This window comes from Lepidothrix coronata, unplaced genomic scaffold (assembly GCF_001604755.1).
Source record: "Lepidothrix coronata isolate B3197 unplaced genomic scaffold, Lepidothrix_coronata-1.0 Scaffold53, whole genome shotgun sequence".
NCBI lineage: Eukaryota > Metazoa > Chordata > Aves > Passeriformes > Pipridae > Lepidothrix > Lepidothrix coronata.
The window spans coordinates 5,192,164-5,210,266 of NW_016690233.1; the positions used below are offsets into that span (position 1 = coordinate 5,192,164).

The window sequence follows — 18,103 nt, forward strand, 5'->3', positions numbered from 1 at the left end:
ACTTCTATATGAGATCTGATAGAAAAATATTTGAGACACGGTCCACTCATCCCATCACAAAGAAAGAAAACGTATTTGAAATAGAATATTGTGTCTTCTTGGTTTTTGGCACTTTCTAGCTTCATGTGCAGTAATCTATCTAAAATGTGTTCTCATGTCATGATGTTTGCAATAGTAAACTGGCTGATTTATTACTATGCAGTGTCAGAATAAATACTGGATACTCTAGTCTTGTGCTTGTAACTTCAGTGGTGAACATGTTGAGAGTGGCTGTTCTTAGTGATAAACACTGAGTAATAGCAGTAATACTGTGTCAGGGCTTGCAATGCAAGAGCTACTTATTCTTCTACTGTTTCATTTCATCTTGTGCCCAAGGTTTGGATTGGTTGGAATAATTAAAGAACAGCTTTTGTTTAAAGAAAGCATTAAATTCCTATTCTAAATAATACTTCAATGTTATGGACAAATTAGCATTTGATCTCCTCTTCAATTATACAAGCACAGAAGGGGTAGATTGCCAGGCTCTTTCTATAATTTAGTTACATAACCTAGTTCCTCTCCATTAATTTTGAAATTGGTTTTAGAGCTGAATGCTCGGGTAGTATGTGTCTATACAGGCTGCCTTCCACAAAGAATTTACTTTCCATTTAGTTCTTACTTACTTCCAGCTCTCTATACAGGTTTGACTTTAGCTGTTTTGGAAAGATCTACAGAAAAATGTTTTTGGTTTTTGTAGAAACATTAAAATAACAGAGGTTCTGTATAAAGTGCTCTTCAGTTCTCAGTATACAAGTAGGATCTGTATGTGTGTATTTGCATGCATGCAAGCATGTATGTTTGTAAATATACATCCAGATCTCCATCATTGCCTTTAAATCTGTACACAAGGAAACCTTTCATACCACAGTATGTTTCTCCCTGGAGCTAAAGCTAAAGAAAATCTCTCTCTCTCTCTGCTAAAATGTGTCCATCTTATTTTTAGGTTATGCAAGCAAATGGTTTGGATGAACGTACTAATCTTCTTGTGGAAGAATATTCTACGTCTGGTCGCCTGGACAACATCACACAGGTCATGAGTATCCATACTCAGTACCTGGAGTCTTTCCTCCGCAGCCAGTTCTATATGCTGCGCATGGATGGGCCCCTTCCTTTGCCCTATAGGCACTACATTGCTATAATGGTATGTACCAACAGCCTGTGGATCTTCTCCTGCAACTTTCACTTCTGTATTTAGAAAAGGAAGAAAAAAGGAAGACTTTAGAAATGAGAGATTAGTGTGATACTTTGACAGTGGGTGAATTTTTGTAGCAGATTTTTATCAGAATAAAGCATGCCTAGCCAGAAAGTTTTCAGTGAGAAAGGAAAATAGGCAATGTACCTCATTCCCTGTTTCCTGCAGCGATACACTTCTCACATGCCAACATCACTGTGCAGCAGTAAGATGAGTGGACTCGACTCACAACAAATTCCAGGTAGACACTAGGAGAGCAATTTTTACTGTGAGGATGTTGAGACATTGCAGTGGGAACCACGACAGGTTCTGTGATCTCCAAAGCTGGAGATCTTGTCTGGACAAGGCTCTGAGCAACCTGTTCTAAGTCAGCCCTACTGTGAGCAGGGGATTCTCCTCTAGTGTTCTTTTCCAACCTAAATTATATTCTCCAGTTCAGAGTAATCAAATGTATTTTTATTAGAGAATCCTCCATACTGTATAGAAATGCATTGCAATGTAACACAAGGCCTTAGGAATGAAATTGTACTTAAAACATTGTTTTGTGTTAATAACCTGTCTTCCACCCTCAGCAAAATCAGATTACATGATAATGTGCTGCACTTTTCCCTCTGTGTTTAATTATTCCAGGCTGCTGCCAGACATCAGTGTTCCTACCTAATAAATATGCACGTTGATGAGTTTCTAAAGACTGGTGGGATTGCAGAGTGGTTGAATGGTTTGGAATACATTCCCCAAAGACTGAAAAATCTGAACGAAATAAACAAACTCCTTGCGCACCGGCCCTGGCTAATCACAAAAGAGCACATTCAGGTACCTCTTCAGTCATGCCCTGTAAATAGCAATAAATGTGTGGTAAAAAGGACTGCCAAGCACTATGTGGGTGTCGGGTTAGGCTCCATTACCCTGAGTTAAAAAATTCAGGGAAGTACTAGTGCATCGAACAAGCTAATAAATTCTCCTGTGTGACAGGAGAATTTGTGTGACAAAGCCAACAAGATTTTCTTTCTAGGAATAGCATTGGCTAAAATGGCCCCAAAGGGAAAGAGGTAATCTGTTAGTTGTCTCTTTTTTTTTCATCCAGTGAAGTTTGTGTGCAAGAGGAATATGGTATTATTGGAAGAAAATAATTGATCCCTTTTTAAAATGCATAGTGTTTTATAGAAAAGCTGGAGGCCAAAGGAAATTTTAAATTTACACATTTTTTATTCTCATTTCAGAAACTTGTCAAGACTGGGGAAAATAATTGGTCTCTTCCTGAACTGGTGCATGCTGTTGTCCTGTTGGCACATTATCATGCCTTGGCAAGTTTTGTATTTGGTAGTGGCATTAATCCAGAGAGAGATCCGGATACATCTAATGGAGTCAGACTTATAGCAGTCAACAACTTCTGTGTCTGTGATCTTGCCAATGACAACAACATAGAAAATGCATCCCTCACAAGTAGCAACTTTGGGGTTAGTGTTGCAAGAAAATTCTTTTGCTTGCCTCTGTTTTGCATTAGAAAACTTTTCCTTTCTTTCCTGCTTAAATTTCACGGTAGTTTGAAAGTCTTTGTCTACTTTACGGGAGTGCTCGAGTCTTGTAATTCTTACATTCATTCTGGCAATTTTCTGTATAATCCATGGAAAACCAGGATTGTAACTGTGGATGGTAGTCAGAGGAATATGATTTTGATAGTTAATCTCACAACCCATTTGGCAAGACTAAAACTTTGCTTTCGGCAGAAAGCTTCAAGTTCCAGTTTCTTCAGACAGTGTGGCATTGAGTGGAGCATGGTGGCATCCATTTTCTAATGTGGAATAAAAAAAAGAAATGGAAAAAAATAGTAGTAGTAGTAATAATAATAATAGTAATTTTAACTTCAAGGCCTACAATCACAAAACAGGTCAGTTCTGAAACACTTCCATGTAGATGGGAGGAAATGTCTGAAATAAAATTACTTAATTCTTCATGCTGGTGTTTCAGTCTTGAATCAACAGAGAGCTTTGATTACTAGTTAATTAACTTAAATGTGAACTTTTTTTCCTGAAAGGGGCTCTATAATGCTTTTGAAGACATGTCCTTGAATTAATGCTGACTGATTAATTAGCCTCGTTGCCTTTGATGGAAGGTCAGGACTATGAGAGACTCGCTAGATATAATTTTTACAATTAGCAGAAGAATGTGAACATGTGATCGCTTAGTTCAATTGCTGTGTCTTAAACTTCTAGCCTGTAAGACATGCTAGCTCATACAACAAGGGTGTCTTACTCCCCATTTGTACTGGGCCAAGGGTTGCTGCTGAGTCTGTGCTGCTGGTTAAGCACTGAGCAGCATACTAGAAAACAATTATAGCTATAGGCAGAAGAACAGACTCGAAAAGATGGAAAAAAACCACTCAAACAATTTATCTTATGAAAAATCTAAATGATAAGTACATTTCAGAGCACCCAAAACTTTGATGTATTTCTAGGAAAAAGTGGTTTGTTTTCCTCACAAAAGTAAGAAAAAGGGTCAACATAATAGTTATTTTGATCATACATAGTGAAAAGCACTGATTTGCCATCTGAGGTTGTGTTTCTGCATTGCAGTATTGCACTGTATCTCTTCAGAAACATATTTTCATTACCAATAGACTGAAAAAAGTTACCTTTGTATTAAAAGTTGTTTTCTGATAGATGTAGGGCCCACAGATGGATTTTTCTGAGCTATCTACATGAGGGAATGTATAAGTGACTGTGGTTCCTACATTCAAACACCACCTCTATGCTGTTAATCCCACTGCAGAAATTACTGCAATAGGTTACATTAACGCTTCCCAGCTCCTGTCTTCTTGCTGTCTGAAAGCTGTTGTCTGTGCTGTATGTGACAAAATGCATTCTGGCTTCAGTTTTTGTGTTTGCTGCTGCTGTCTGGTTTTGAGAGCACTTGTTGTCAAGCATGAAATCCGAAGATGACACACATTGTCTATCTTCTAATTTTGCAGAATGTCATGGTGTTTTTGCAGATTGCAGATTCTTTAAGTGAGCTGGAGGCCTTGATGGAAAGGATGAAGAGACTACAAGAAGATAAAGAGGATGAAGAAGCCTCTCAGGAAGAAATGGCAACTCGCTTTGAAAAGGAGAAGAAGGAGAGTCTGCTAGTAATTAGTGGAGGTATTTGTGCTTTTCCAGTTCCATTTTGTTTATGCTTTGTAAGAAAAAAATACTTGAGGGTAGTTCAGTGACTGAAACTTTTTCTGTTTCTTTATTCTGGCTCTTCATGAAATAGGAGTGTATTAGGTGGTCTTGTCACTTGCTTCATCTGCTTAAGATTTCTTGATCGTCAAATAACACCATCCTTTTTACAACTTGAAATTTAGCTTTTATATATTAAAAAAAAGACTGTAGGCTTCTTTAAAAAGTAGTGAGTAAATTTCTTTTTCTGTATATGTTCTATATCTTCAAAATAATTCATTCATATAAATATTCACCTATACTTCAAAGGTTTACCTTCTACAGCACTTAGAACTTCAATGACACTCCTAAGTAGCCTTCGGATATGACATTTAGTTTAGGAATTAGATTGGAATGAGACTCAACTTCTTCACCGTTTACTGCCCAGCTGGAAAGGACATTCATAACTTGCCGTTCTGAGTGATCATGCTGCCGTGCTGTTCCACTGCCTGTGTTGTGATAGAGATTCATAGCATTTTTTTATTTTTAAATAATGTTCAAAATTCTGAGCTGAAACCTTCTTTTCCATATTCTTCATATGCTCTGGAGGCTGCCATCTCTAACAAACCACAAAACAAAGTCTACTTCCTGTAGACAGGAATATGGGGGTTTGTTTGCAAAGAAAGTGTTAGAAGAAAGAATATTATTAAGGCAATCAGAATCTCCAGCTATTTCCTCATAGTAGAGGCTACTTGAAGGTGATTGCTTGTATCATTTTGAGAAGTGACCCATAAAATGCTTCACATTTTACTACACTATTCTTAGCGAATTTAGTTCTCAGTAGCTTTAGACCAAATGTGTTTTAAGGTATCAGTGTCTTTGTGCAATGAGCACAAAAGGGAGGAAGAATGTGTTGTGGATCAGCAGAGAGATTGTTTTGTGGATCTCTAGGAACATGTAAAGTCTCTGAAAGAAGATACATCCAACAACATTGTGGCTGGATATTTAGAACTGGTCATTGTATATTCTTGCTCTGTTTTCCTATGGTCAGGCAGTGTTGGCAGTGCAGATAAACAGATAGCCATTGCAGCTGCATTATCAAATCATGAGTTCCATGAGTCTCTGCAACTTCAGGCATATGAGGAAGAGGACTGAAGGGTTTTTTGGATGAGGTTGCTAATAGTTTTATTGACTTTCCTCCCCCTTTGCCTTTTGCTGATTTTAGTTGAGGGGTCTGTGTGTGTTAGGCCTTTACCCTTTCATGAAATTCAGTGCTTGTCAGGAGAGAGGAGTGTATGTATACAGTTTTTTTATTCTTTGCTGAGAATTTACTGTGGCAGATGTTGTGCAAGCTTCTTCCTACACAGTTATGTTTTGATTGTTTAATGAGGCAAAGAGGAGATAAAGCACTTCTGCAATTCTTAAATTAACTGACTTTTCAAGGTGCTAACTGGGGACATATGGCAACTGTTCTGTCAATGCATGTGGAAGCGAGCCACAATTTTAACATCAGGGTCAAATGCAGTCAGCTATGCAGTAGTCGACTTCTGCAGAGGTAGTTACACAATCAAGCCACCTGTTTATTTGTGAGGGAAATATTGATTCCTGATAGAGAACCTGTGCTTACTTAGTGATATGTTTTGGAGCTCTTTGAAGATGCTTAGTTACTAGAGCTTCTGGCAGAATTTCACCCTGATGTACTGTAGAGCTCTTTGCTTTCATATAATCTTCATCTGATATTTACAAGTGGAGTGCTGCATTGCTGTCTGGTTGCTCATACTCCAGATTATGGAACAGCTGGTGGGACTCCTGACACCATACCTGCTCAGTGTAGCAATCCTGTTGTCAAGGGTACATTTTTCTGTTTCTTGGCCAAACACAATGACCTTACTAATGGGATTCACCTTCCTGATTTAAGATATCTAGCCTCCCTCAGAAGTCAGCAGAGAGAAAAGCAAACCACCAGTTTGAAGTTTAGCCCATCTCTTCCCTTTTTGTAGAAGTATGTTAAGATGTCTGGTATAGGCTGACGTTTAGTGGGCTCAGTGAAAGCGATGGATCCCATACAAGCAGATTAGGATTGAAATGTTTCTTTCCTTTGTACCACTATTCTCCTTTGTATCACTCTTCTCCTTTGCACAACTTCTAAAATTGTCCTCTAGTCCTGTCATAGAGTGGTAGATGGAAGTCGGCACTAAATCACATGCTTGCCTAAAGCAAAACGTTTTGCTGTTTTATTCACAGCATTTGATGATGAAATAGTTTCTACAGATGTCTCCCGTTATATTGAAGATCCTGGGTTTGGGTACAAAGACTTTGCAAGGCGAGGAGAAGACCATCTGCCAACATTCAGAGCTCAGGTACCATCACTTTAAAGCACATTCACTCAACGAATGTTCATATATCTCAATACAGGGCAAGTAGCATAAAAGAGGTTGTAGTGGGGCATGTTTTTTGCATGCTCCTTTTCTTGTCCTCATCCATTAAATAACTCACAAGCTTCCACAAATGTCCCTTAGATGGAGTCTTTTACTATTTTTAAATCTCAGACAAGGTAGTACATGGCTTTCTGTCTTATGTCCGTTATTACCAGTATTAATGTTTTAAAACTGTAAAGCATATCGCTACGTCTAGAATAAAAGTGAAAGGCAGAAAAGAAACAATTTCTTTCCCATCGCTCTAGATGCTGTATTAAAAAAAATCCACTGGAGGAACTCTTTATTCCTGTCATTTTTTTAATCTAGTATTCTCTGCCCAGTGGTTATCAATACCTGTATATATATATATATATATCTGTGAGAGCGATTTAGTGAGTATTGTTCTCATATGTGCACCATATCACTGGATTTTGGATGCTGGGAAAGAAAAGGAGTTCCTAAAAATGATTACTGAAGTTTTTGATGTATTTTAATACATCTTTTCCAGTGCTATTGAAAGAACAGCATGTACATTTTACCTGTACATTTTCTTATATATTGGCATCTTTTTCCATGACCAGAATCCTGAACTTTATGAAATACGTAACAGGAGGGACATTCTAAGTTGTTGTGTTCTATCTTAATAGAGTACATTAATGAGCAGTCTAGTAATAAATTGAAAGCAATGAAAGAAACCTTAAACCAAATCAGACAACTTCAATTAAAACAACAGTGGGTGCAGGAAAACTTCATGGTCAGAAGATGTATCTAAGACTGTAAAATACAGAATCCACGATCACTCTCAGGAAATGTATTTATCTGTATAGCAATCTCTACCTGTCTGGATAATTTACTCTGTGGTCTTCACATGAGCCTGAAGTAACTTGTTACTGCCAAAAAGAATAAGGCAAAGTCTCTGCCTCTAAATCAAACGTTCTGCTTAACTACTTTAGGAGCAGCTGGCTCCCTTGGATAAAAGCTCCAGAGAAACTGAAATTGGAACTAAAACATCTCTGCTCTTAAATAAACAGAAGAGCTTCTGGCCTACATTCAAAGGAGTCACCTTGATAATTTAACTTTTTTATGTCTGGCTCTTAACAATTAGGTGTATATACCCACAGCCTCAAAAATGCTTTGCTGCTAATGGTATTTAAATTGCAGTAGTATCCCAAACTCCTGCAAAAAAATCTAATCTTTATTCTGATAAAGCAAGACTGCTTTATCTCTGTGGGTTTAAATTCAGTAATAGAAAAAAGTATTCTATACACAGCAGAATGTGTTTAAACTTGAGGGTTTTTTTTGGTTTTTTTTCATTGTTAGTGAACAGCACTTTACCACTTCTGGGCCTTTTGGCTTTCAGAGGCTTTTGTGATGCCCAGGGTGTCCTGGACACCTTTCCAGGGCTGTGAAGGTAGGGCATATTTCTCACTTGCCTTTTAGTCTTTTGTACTGGCAGCCAGAGGCCCAGTGTGATGTTGTGGCATGTTTCAGATGTCACTGAATGCCTCTGTTAGACAACCGAGTAGTATCCTACATGCTCTTCCCCACTATCCTAATCAGGGGGACAGTAGAGTAGACATGCTCCAAAGTGCCTGGGAGAAGACCCTTGCCCAACAGTACCTTTTGAAAACAGCTAGGCACAGGAAGGACGTGGAGATGATGCCCTTGATTGTTAAAGTTGCCATCAGTGATTGAATGATCGAACACTTGCCAAGGATGTGGGCAAACTAACATGTTCTGTGTGACCACTGCACAAACTGTGGCTGCACTCTGCTCCGAAGCAGAGTGGTTCTCCACTGCCGATGCCACGCAGTCTGCAAAGATTTCCCGTTCCCGATAGGAGCAGGCAAGCTTTTATCCTTGCAGTCCAGATGATTGTCCAAGACCAAAGCAGCCTGGATTTTATAATTTTTTTCAGGGACCGTTCAGTGCTTTAACCAATGGTTTTACATCCTATCTGGAAGTAAATAGTCCATCTCTGCTCAGAGCTAAGCATCAAAGCCTTCAAGAGACACAAGTTTTTAAACTTACAGGCCAATCCCACATAGAATGATACTTTTCAGAGTGACAAAGCAGAAGAAAATTCCCTCAGCACTTCAGGAGAACCTTAGGGTTTTTTCTACTGTAGGCTAATGATATCCAGCTGGAGATAGGGTGTTGCAATATGATATTCATTGCAAAGAAGTCTGGGGGAATGGAGCAGGTGATGTGGATGAAGAATTCAAAATGCAAACTTTAGGAAGAGAATTAAGTTATTATTATCAGACAACAAAAACTGTTGAGCCATAGAGAGGATCAGATAGGGAATTCACTTCATTTGTACATTTATATTTTCTTCTCTTCCTGCAGGACTATACTTGGGAGAATCATGGCTTTTCCCTTGTAAACAGGCTTTATTCTGATATTGGGCATCTTCTGGACGAGAAATTTCGGATGGTATATAACCTCACATATAACACTATGGCAACACATGAAGACGTTGATACAACGATGCTAAGAAGAGCTTTATTTAACTATGTCCACTGTATGTATGGAATCAGGTATGGAGAAAATCCTCTGGCTTAGGAATAGACTTTTAACTATGTAAACAGAAAAATGAACCATGTGAAAAGCATGATTTTAGACTCTGGGTGTTTAAAGTGAAGACAATACCTCAGTCTGGAAGTTAGAGTGGGTTTGCTGGCATATCAGTATAACTTTTCCTTCCAGTGCAGAAAAGAATTATCAGGATATCAGGATAGAAATTATTACAGAAATGTCTTCTCTGAAGCCAGTCTGAAACCTTTGTTCAGGAAAAACAACATCTCAAAGCAAGTTCACAAACAACACAAAGTTGGGCAGGGAGGGTAGGAAGGCTTTGCAGAGGGATCTGGACAGGCTGGATCGATGGGCCAAGGCCAGTTGTATGAGGTTCAACAAGGCCAAGTGCCAGGTCCTGCACTTCAGCCACAACAACCCCAGGCAGTGCTACAGGCTGGGGGAAGAGAGGCTGGAAAAGTGCCTGGTGGAAAAGGACCTGCGGGTGCTGGTCAACAGTGGCTGAACATGAGCCAGCAGTGAGTCCAGGTGGCCAAGAAGGCCAATGGCATCCTGGTCTGTATCAGCAATAGTGTGGCCAGCAGGACCAGGGCAGTGATCGTCCCCCCTATACTTGGCACTGGTGAGGCCACACCTTGAATCCCGTGTTCAGTTTTGGGCCCCTCACAACAAGAAGGGCATTGAGGTGCTGGAGCATGTCCAGAGACAGGCAGCAGAGCTGGTGAGGGGCCTGGAGCACAAGGTCTATGAGGAGTGGCTGAGGGAGCTGGGTGTGTTCAGTCTGGAGGCTCGGGGGGGACCTTCTCGCACTCTACAACTACCTGAAAGGAGGTTGCAGCCAGGTGGGTGACACTCTCTTCTCTCAGGTAACAAGTGACAGGATGAGAGCAAACAGCCTCAAGTTGAACCAGGGGAGGTTTAGGTTGGATATTAAACGTCTTCACAAAAAGGGTTGTGAAGTACTGAAACAGACTACCTAAGGAAGTGGTGGAGTCACCATCTCTGGAAGTGTCCATGTGGATATGGCACCTTGAGGACATGGTTTAGTGTTTATCATGGTGGTAGTGCTGACTAAACAGTGGACTTGATGGTCTTAAAGGTCTTTTCCAACCTTAACAATTCTATGATTCTGCTAAGCCTTTTAGATGTTAGCAGGTGGTTTTCTATCATGTATAATGCTGCAAAAGACAATGCTTTTAAAAACTTATATCAAACAGAGTGATTACCTGTGTTATTTTTAGGTATGATGACTATGATTATGGGGAAGTTAATCAGCTACTTGAACGCAGCCTGAAGGTTTACATAAAGACAGTGACCTGCTACCCAGAGAGAACTACCAAGCGCATGTACGATAGTTATTGGCGTCAGTTCAAGCACTCGGAGAAGGTATGTATCTCAAAGCCAAAGTGGCTTCACAGAGACCCCTGTGCTGTTTAAAAATGAAAATATGGGGACACCTAAAAACAGCAGTATCTATCAAATGAACTGTTTTAAATCAGAGAAAACCAAATGAGATTAATTCATTGAGTGTTAGTTACCAGTTTTACAAAAATACTTCTTAATATACTGGAAATACTTTCATTTTTTTATTATTATAATTTTGAATGGCTTCTTTATAAAATGGACAACTGTAAAAGAAAAGTAGATAAACTTGAGAATGCAGAAGTGGTGAACTATGCCAATACTTGGGATTTAGAAATCAAAAAATACTTAAACTCATATATACATATATATAATCTTCATGGTGTTTCTTAGCAATAAAGATGTCAACATGCCTTCAGATATCCCCATGAAATGCTTCCTGACAAGGGTTCAGTGCTTGTGTGCCTGCTAGCCTAATCTGGAATGGAAACTGTTCCTTATTCTGTGTTCCTATAGTGCTCAAAGGTGCTAGTAAAGAAAACAAAATACAATTCAGGAAGAACTAACACCATTAAGATTTAAAAAAGGTATATTGGGAATTCTCAGATGGAAGATTGCTTAAAGCAGCAGTTGAGGCTAGTTTCTTGCAGTCTTGGGATGTTGTCCATATTGGCATACTACACAACTGTCTCAAGAGGAACTGCAGTACTGCAGGAGAATACTGGAGGAAAGGACATAGTTTTCTTCAGCAATACTTTAGTAAAGGTAGGAAATTTTAGCCTAAATGAATAATGATGTTGCATTCAGAGGTGAGCTAAATGGCTGATTTAACTTTTTTAACAGGTTCATGTCAATCTACTTCTAATGGAAGCTCGGATGCAAGCCGAACTTCTGTATGCCCTTCGTGCCATAACTCGTCACTTAACCTGAAGGATTTGCTGGGCAGGAGTAAAGAAGTTTTTACTGAGTATGTAAAGACCTTTTGAAATAGATACACACCAGAAGCTGTTTGTGATGTAGCATCAGGTTATTCAATTCTCTAGTGTCAAAGTTTAGCCGTGCTTCTTGGCGGCTGTAATGTGCAATGACGTGTTTTATTTTCTTGATGCTTAACATTACTAATGATAACAAAAGTAACACTGAGGAGCACTACTCTGCATTGTTTCCGCCTGGATTTCTGCGCAGTGGTCAGGATCCTGAAACTGTTTTTATTATATCCAATCCTAGCGCTTTGTTCTTTAAGCACTGGAGTGAAGTGCTTAGAGACTTCTTTTTCCAAGCAATCATTTTTCAGATTAGTGGAGTCCAGCAGAAGATCAGTTCTGCCTGTCCTGAGAACGTACCACCATGTCCTGACTCATGACAGAGACACGCGGGCTGTGTTGCATTGAAATGCCCACTGGATTCTTCTGTGTCTCCCGGAGACTGCTGCCAGTCACTGTCTTACTACAGCAATTGGAGGTGATGCGAGATGTGGATGCAAACATCGAGCACACTTTAATGTGAAATCAATCTTGATAAATCCTACAGCATGCTACTGAAGTGCGAAATTCATCTGCTTTGTCATGCCCCTTCCCAAGAGAAGAGGCCTCATGATTTGCCATTTCAGTCACACTTACTGTGTTTCAATCATGCATAACCTTGTTTTACTGACAGTCACCCTCAGTTGTCCTGACAATATCCATGCTCATCACATGTTGCAATTTTTTTAGTTGGCACCTATAAAATTAATACGCAGGCTGACCAAAAATAGGGTTGTGGGGTTTTTTTGCACTCTCTCCTTTATCAATGTTGTAACTAAGGAAAGTAAAGGAAGGCTAGCATATCTGTTCTTTCATATTGGATGTATAGAAATCTACTTCCCATAACTTTTTCATAGCATGAAATTGTAATATTCAAAGTTTAAAAAGTTTCTATGCATTAGTGTGAGTGAACAAAAGAAAAGTGCAATATTTAAAAAGAAAGCAAGCTTTTTTCCCTGACATGCCACTGCTAAAGTGTCCTTTTTATATAGCCATAAAGAAATTTTAAAACCAAATTTCTTTATTGTCTAAGGCCTAGCAGTTTTGTTTTAGCTTTTACGGCTTAAGACAACCTGACACTGAGATGCCAAAGCATCCCCAAAACAAAGCATTTTTGGACAACCAGTAATATTGGGGAAGGGAAGAAATAAGCTGCCAAAAATGTCACACTTTTGTGCTGGTTTTTGTTGCTTTTGACTAATTTTTAAGAGCACAAAATGTTGATATTTATAGCTTTATTTTGTATTGCATTAATGAACCAGTGAAGTGCCTAAAGAGATGCTTAAACTTACCCAGTAGAACACAAGTTGTCACTGCTTCAACTTTTGTCTGTTGGTTTGGACTTTTCATATTTCTGTTGAGGAGGGTGACCTTTATTTCTGTGGCATACATTCAAAACTAACTAGTCAGGTTTGATTTTCATATTCCATTGGATTGTAGAAATTAATACAGAATTTTTTTTCATTAGTGATTGCAGAATAGTTAAAAAAATACTACCAGTCATATTTTGACACTTTTCATTTGCAAAATCCTGGACCAGTACTCTTCTAAAGTTAGTTTTCTCTTTTTTCCCTTTTATGATCCTTGCTGTGACTTCGCATGTTGGTTTTTCTGCTTTATCTATCTGTTCCAGATTGGAAAGCTAAATGATTGTACACTTTTCTGCACTTTCAGACTGCAGACTCTGCATGTGAAAACCTTTTGAGGAAGAAATCAGTAATTAATTTTTTTAATGTCATGTTGGCTATTTAGAAAACTACCCAACAGACAGCATCAGACTGTCTTCTAGAGAGAGCATTGGATAGAACATCAGATTTATTTATCTTGTATAGCTAACTGCAAAGATTTCTCAGAATTATTGAGATGCTCATATGTATGAACTTAGATTAACTTTCTAAGTTGTTATGATTCTTCTTCCTCCCTCCTGTGATTGTAGTGCCCATACATAATGGCTTTTGTGCATAGAACAGTTCTGCTGAGAGAAGTTTTCATACAATACTTTTGCTTTTTTCAAGTGATGGGAACTGTTCAGTACTATTTTGAATTCCTTTGTTTTGAAAAGTCAAGTAGTTCTCAAGAAGCACAGCTGAGCTCTGGAAAGGAGGTGAAATTAGATTTGGGTAACTAATATGATGGCTTAGTTTCCCTTCAGAAATGCAAAGACTTCTTGGGTAGGTTGAGTTTTACATTTGGAATCATGAGTGCCTTTACTTCTTTCATATGAAATATACTTGCTAGCTCAAATGCCTTCTGAGCAAAGTACATGACCAGATTTGAAATACAGAAACCGTAAATGGATTGCTTCATAAAATTTGTAGTAAACCAGTGTTTTGTTTCGGTTTTTTTAAGGTGCCATATCAAGTCACATATGGCCTGCAAGACATTCCGTCATAGGAAATGTCATTGTACAACTAGTTTGCTATTTCAATTTTTTTTTTAAATATTAAATGCAAACTTGAAACATCTGGTAAAGTTTTCCACGTGGCATTTTTTTTTTTCAAAGTATTGCATTTACAGTGCAAGAATTTATAGCCTAGTTTTTACAATCAAATTTTGGGGTTTTAATAGATGTTTGTTCAGAATAGGTGTTTAAAGTCAGACAGTGGTACCATAATTTTTTCGCACACTTTAGGTTCACACTGTGCCAAATTTTAATGTGCAAGTGTTCTTGGATTTTTTTTGCGTTTTTAAGCACTCGTGAATGTGAATCTTCACACTTCATTAATATTTTTCCTAAGAGTATGGTAATCATTGGAAACGTAGATACTCTCCCTCTGTGTTCCTTTATTGAAATTGGTTATTACCAGCATTGTTAGTCTACAAAATCCCAGCCATGACCAACATAAAAACAAAGTGTACAGTCTCCTGTCTACTGAAGAGAAAGCTTGGTAGGTACAAATTAACCAACTAGCACAGGGAACACTGTAAGTAGGGAACAGAGCTTTTGAACATGGACAGCTTCTTATCATTGCAGAGTCACTTTAAAATGTGTTGCAATAGAGTACATCCTTGCTGAAATTCCTACATTCTTTTTTGTAATAAAGAGAAGTGAAAAAGGTGCCAATTGGAGAAAGCATTTACATTTTCCAGGACACTCTACCCACAGCTGAACATCACGAGACTGTCATCATACAAGAACAGAAATAATTTTTAAAACAGAAATAATAATTTTAAACTTGGGTGCATTTTGTACAGATAGCTGCTACAGCTACTATTGTAGCAGAATTTTGGTGAGCTGTAGATGGATTTATTTTCATCAAGGCTGAACTGAAACATATATCCTTTACCCTAAAGCCTTCATTAAAATGAAAATCAGAGAATCATAGAATATGCTGAGTTGGAAGGGACCCATCAAGATCGAGTCCAGCTCCTGGTCCTGCACAGGACCATCCCCAAGAGTCACACCATGTGCCTGAGAGCACTGCCCAAACACTTCCTGAATTCTGTAAGGCTTGATGCTGTGACCACTTCCCTGGTGAGCCTGTTCCAGTGACCAACCACCTTCGGAGTGAAAAACCTTTCCCCGATATCCAACCTAAACCTCCCCTGACACAGCTTTGTGCCATTCCCTCGAGTCGTGTCACTGGTCATTGGTCTTGAGACTGAAGAGATTGGTGAGGTCTCCCCTCAATCTCCTTGAGGCTGAACAGACAAGTGACCTCAGCTACTCCTCATATGGCTTCCCCTCCAGATCCTTCACCACCTTTGTTGTCCTCCTTTGAACACTCTCTAATAGTTTAACGTCTTTTTTATATTGTGGTGCCCCAAACTGCACACAGAACTCAAAGTGAAGCTGCACCAATGCAGAGTAGAGCAGGACAATCATCTCCTTTGACCAGCACCTTGATCCTTGAAAAGGATGTACTTTCAGCTGTAAGAGTTAAAGAATTGTCACTATCAGCTCTTCCTATGTATTAAAAAAAGCCTTTAAGGACAGGAAAATCAGTGATTGTAAACAATTATATATGTGGGTCTCTATAAATGTAAAACAGATCAGAACAGAACAAAAAGGAAAACATTTTGCTGCTCTGTTACTTGAGTGCAGAAGTTCAAAGCACCAAATTCTTCAAAAGTATTTTTGTTTGTAGTGATGCTGATAGATATTTTCATGGGTTTGGAAAAAGCAGCTAGCTGCCTAAATTTCAGTGGACATTTAAGCACCCAGGCACTCGGCAAAATCCTAGCAGGTGCCCACTTGCATTTTTGAGTCAGATTTTTAAAGAAACTTAGTCACCTAAATTCAACAGAATACAATTAGTTTCCATAGAGATTAAAGGAATAATGTGTACCAGATCCATGTGATTTGCAGCAATTGTTAATGAAATGGGTTGTTTTGGGGACTTAATGTAGGCTTACAGAAATCTCTCTCAAAGCAGTTAAACTGTAAGCTGCTGCTCTTGCAGAACAGGTTCTCAATGCTTCTCATGCATGTGTGTTTTCCATGAACATAGGCATGCATTTCAGGCTCATGTTCCAGAATTTGGACTCCCTTTCAGAAGAGCTGGATTATTTAACTTCTACTTGCAGAAAAGATTCATTTGAGGTAGTAAGTGGATAACTTGTGCCTGGGCTAAAAAGTTTTGGCTAGAAAGAAATACTGAAGTCTTCTTGATCTCAAGTGATGTTCTTTCAGTTACTTTCCTTAGAGGTTTGGATCCTTCTCCCGTAAGGGATGATGTTGCACAAAATAAAGGAAGAGGGGAGTGGATTCATTTTAAATGAACTTTCCCAGAGCAGATCTGAATATAAAGGTGTAAGAATTAATTTTCTGTTAATGATCATTCCAAGAGCTGGACAAAAATGTCAGTTTTCACTATCTGAACTTCAGATTTACAGTCCCTAATGTCCCCCAGCACTATGTCTGTCTGAAGAGATGCATCCACCAGCTTTTCTATATCTAGGAATTGTAAGTGAAAGCTTTTATCTCCAAATGAAAATTAATTTAGCATTTCATACCTACTGCATAGATCACAGGTGTGGGAGATGGAGAGAGCACAGTAGTATGAGGAAACTTTAGGAGCATCTTGATCAGTGTTAATTTATTCCGTAGAGCACATTTCCTGTCATGTGGCCATGCTGCTGCTCCCCAAACACACATCAGGTCTGTTTTGCAGACATTTAATCCTTCTGCCACTCATTAGGGGCAAAAATTGTCATTTTCCAACCTGTCACCACCCCTGTCCTTCATCAAGTGCTTCCCGTCTTCCCAATTCACAGCCCTGAGCAGCCCTGTCCCATGCAGGGACAACCTCCCAGCCTTAACTTTGAAAAAACAAGATTGAGTTGAGTGCAGAGGCTCTTTCTTATGTTTAGAAACACTTAATTGCCATATTAGGTTATTTCTGGACAGGAAAATTCTATATGTGGTTTGAAAGGATGAAACTCAGTATATTTAGGTAGCATTTGCCAGTAGCATGTAAGAGCCCATCTCTGGAGTTACAGTAAAAATCCAGTGGATACACTAAGGAAACACTTTCTTTGGCGAAGCACCCCATGTTTGAGCTATTCAACTGTGCAGGTTTCTCTGAGGGACATCTAATGGGGGATTTGAGGTCCCCTTGTGCCAGGCAGGCTTACAGGGCCATTGGGTCAGCATCCCCTCAGGTGTCTTGCAGCCTGGCAGACTGCATCCAGCCTCTGCAACAAGAGGATTTGGGTTTTTCACTTACCAATGGGAAAAAAATCCAAATGCATGCTGTGGAGTGGCTGCTGGAGACAGCGGCAGGGTTGGGTGTTTCTATGGGTACTGAGTATCACCAGGGCTTGTGGAAAATAGAAACCTGAATTCTGCCCTTGTTCCTGACGGCAGTTAGAGGTGGTACTGAAGATGCCAATTATTTTACTAACTGTGGGGAGCAAGCTGTGCTATCAGCATCAGGAGGTACAGATCACAGGCATTCTCGAGGGGACACGGCCAGCACAGGAGTTGATGTGTTGGTCAGTTGCAGAAACTTCACTGATGTGTCCAAGTGGTTCTTTTCTATGCCTGTGCATAGGGGAGATGGTGGAAGATGCCTCCTTCCAAGGTGTCCAGAGGGCTGCTTTGGGAAAAGGGCTGGGACCCTTTGCTTACTCCACAGGTGGAGCAGGGGAAGGGAACCAGTCACTTCTGCCCAAAAAAAACTTGCCACTGTTGAATTGCATTTTCTTGCCCCCATCAGGCATTTGACGGGAGTTTTCAGGCAAAATGGGTGAATCACCAAGCATTGTGTCTCCAGCTGAGGGGTCTGAGGGGCAGCGACAGCAGCAGGTCCGAACATGCACTGTCCAAAACTGTTTCTCATTCCTCACTTCATGCTCATGTCGTGCCACCAGACCCAAACCTCTTCCCTCCAACCCGGCTGCCACATGCCCAGGTGCCTGCAGGAGCAGCCCACTCAGGGTGGTGAGTAATGC

At 39.5% G+C, this 18,103-nt stretch overlaps 1 protein-coding gene across 4 annotated transcripts in view; it reads left to right on the plus strand.

Annotated features, from left to right (window-relative positions):
- The window catches only part of SESN3 (sestrin 3), a 40,384-nt gene extending 25,278 nt beyond the window's left edge, over positions 1-15,106 (plus strand). For 3 of the 4 annotated variants that reach the window (XM_017816042.1, XM_017816040.1, XM_017816041.1), the window contains exons 3-10: positions 983-1,180; positions 1,862-2,044; positions 2,452-2,688; positions 4,200-4,368; positions 6,613-6,728; positions 9,135-9,325; positions 10,565-10,709; positions 11,529-15,106. In XM_017816042.1, coding sequence (XP_017671531.1) covers positions 986-1,180; positions 1,862-2,044; positions 2,452-2,688; positions 4,200-4,368; positions 6,613-6,728; positions 9,135-9,325; positions 10,565-10,709; positions 11,529-11,615 — 1,323 coding nt within the window. In that variant the 5' untranslated portion in view covers positions 983-985 and the 3' untranslated portion in view covers positions 11,616-15,106. The remainder of the gene's footprint in view (positions 1-982; positions 1,181-1,861; positions 2,045-2,451; positions 2,689-4,199; positions 4,369-6,612; positions 6,729-9,134; positions 9,326-10,564; positions 10,710-11,528) is intronic. The other variant, XM_017816039.1, reaches the window with a different exon arrangement.
- Positions 15,107-18,103: the final 2,997 nt, after the last annotated feature.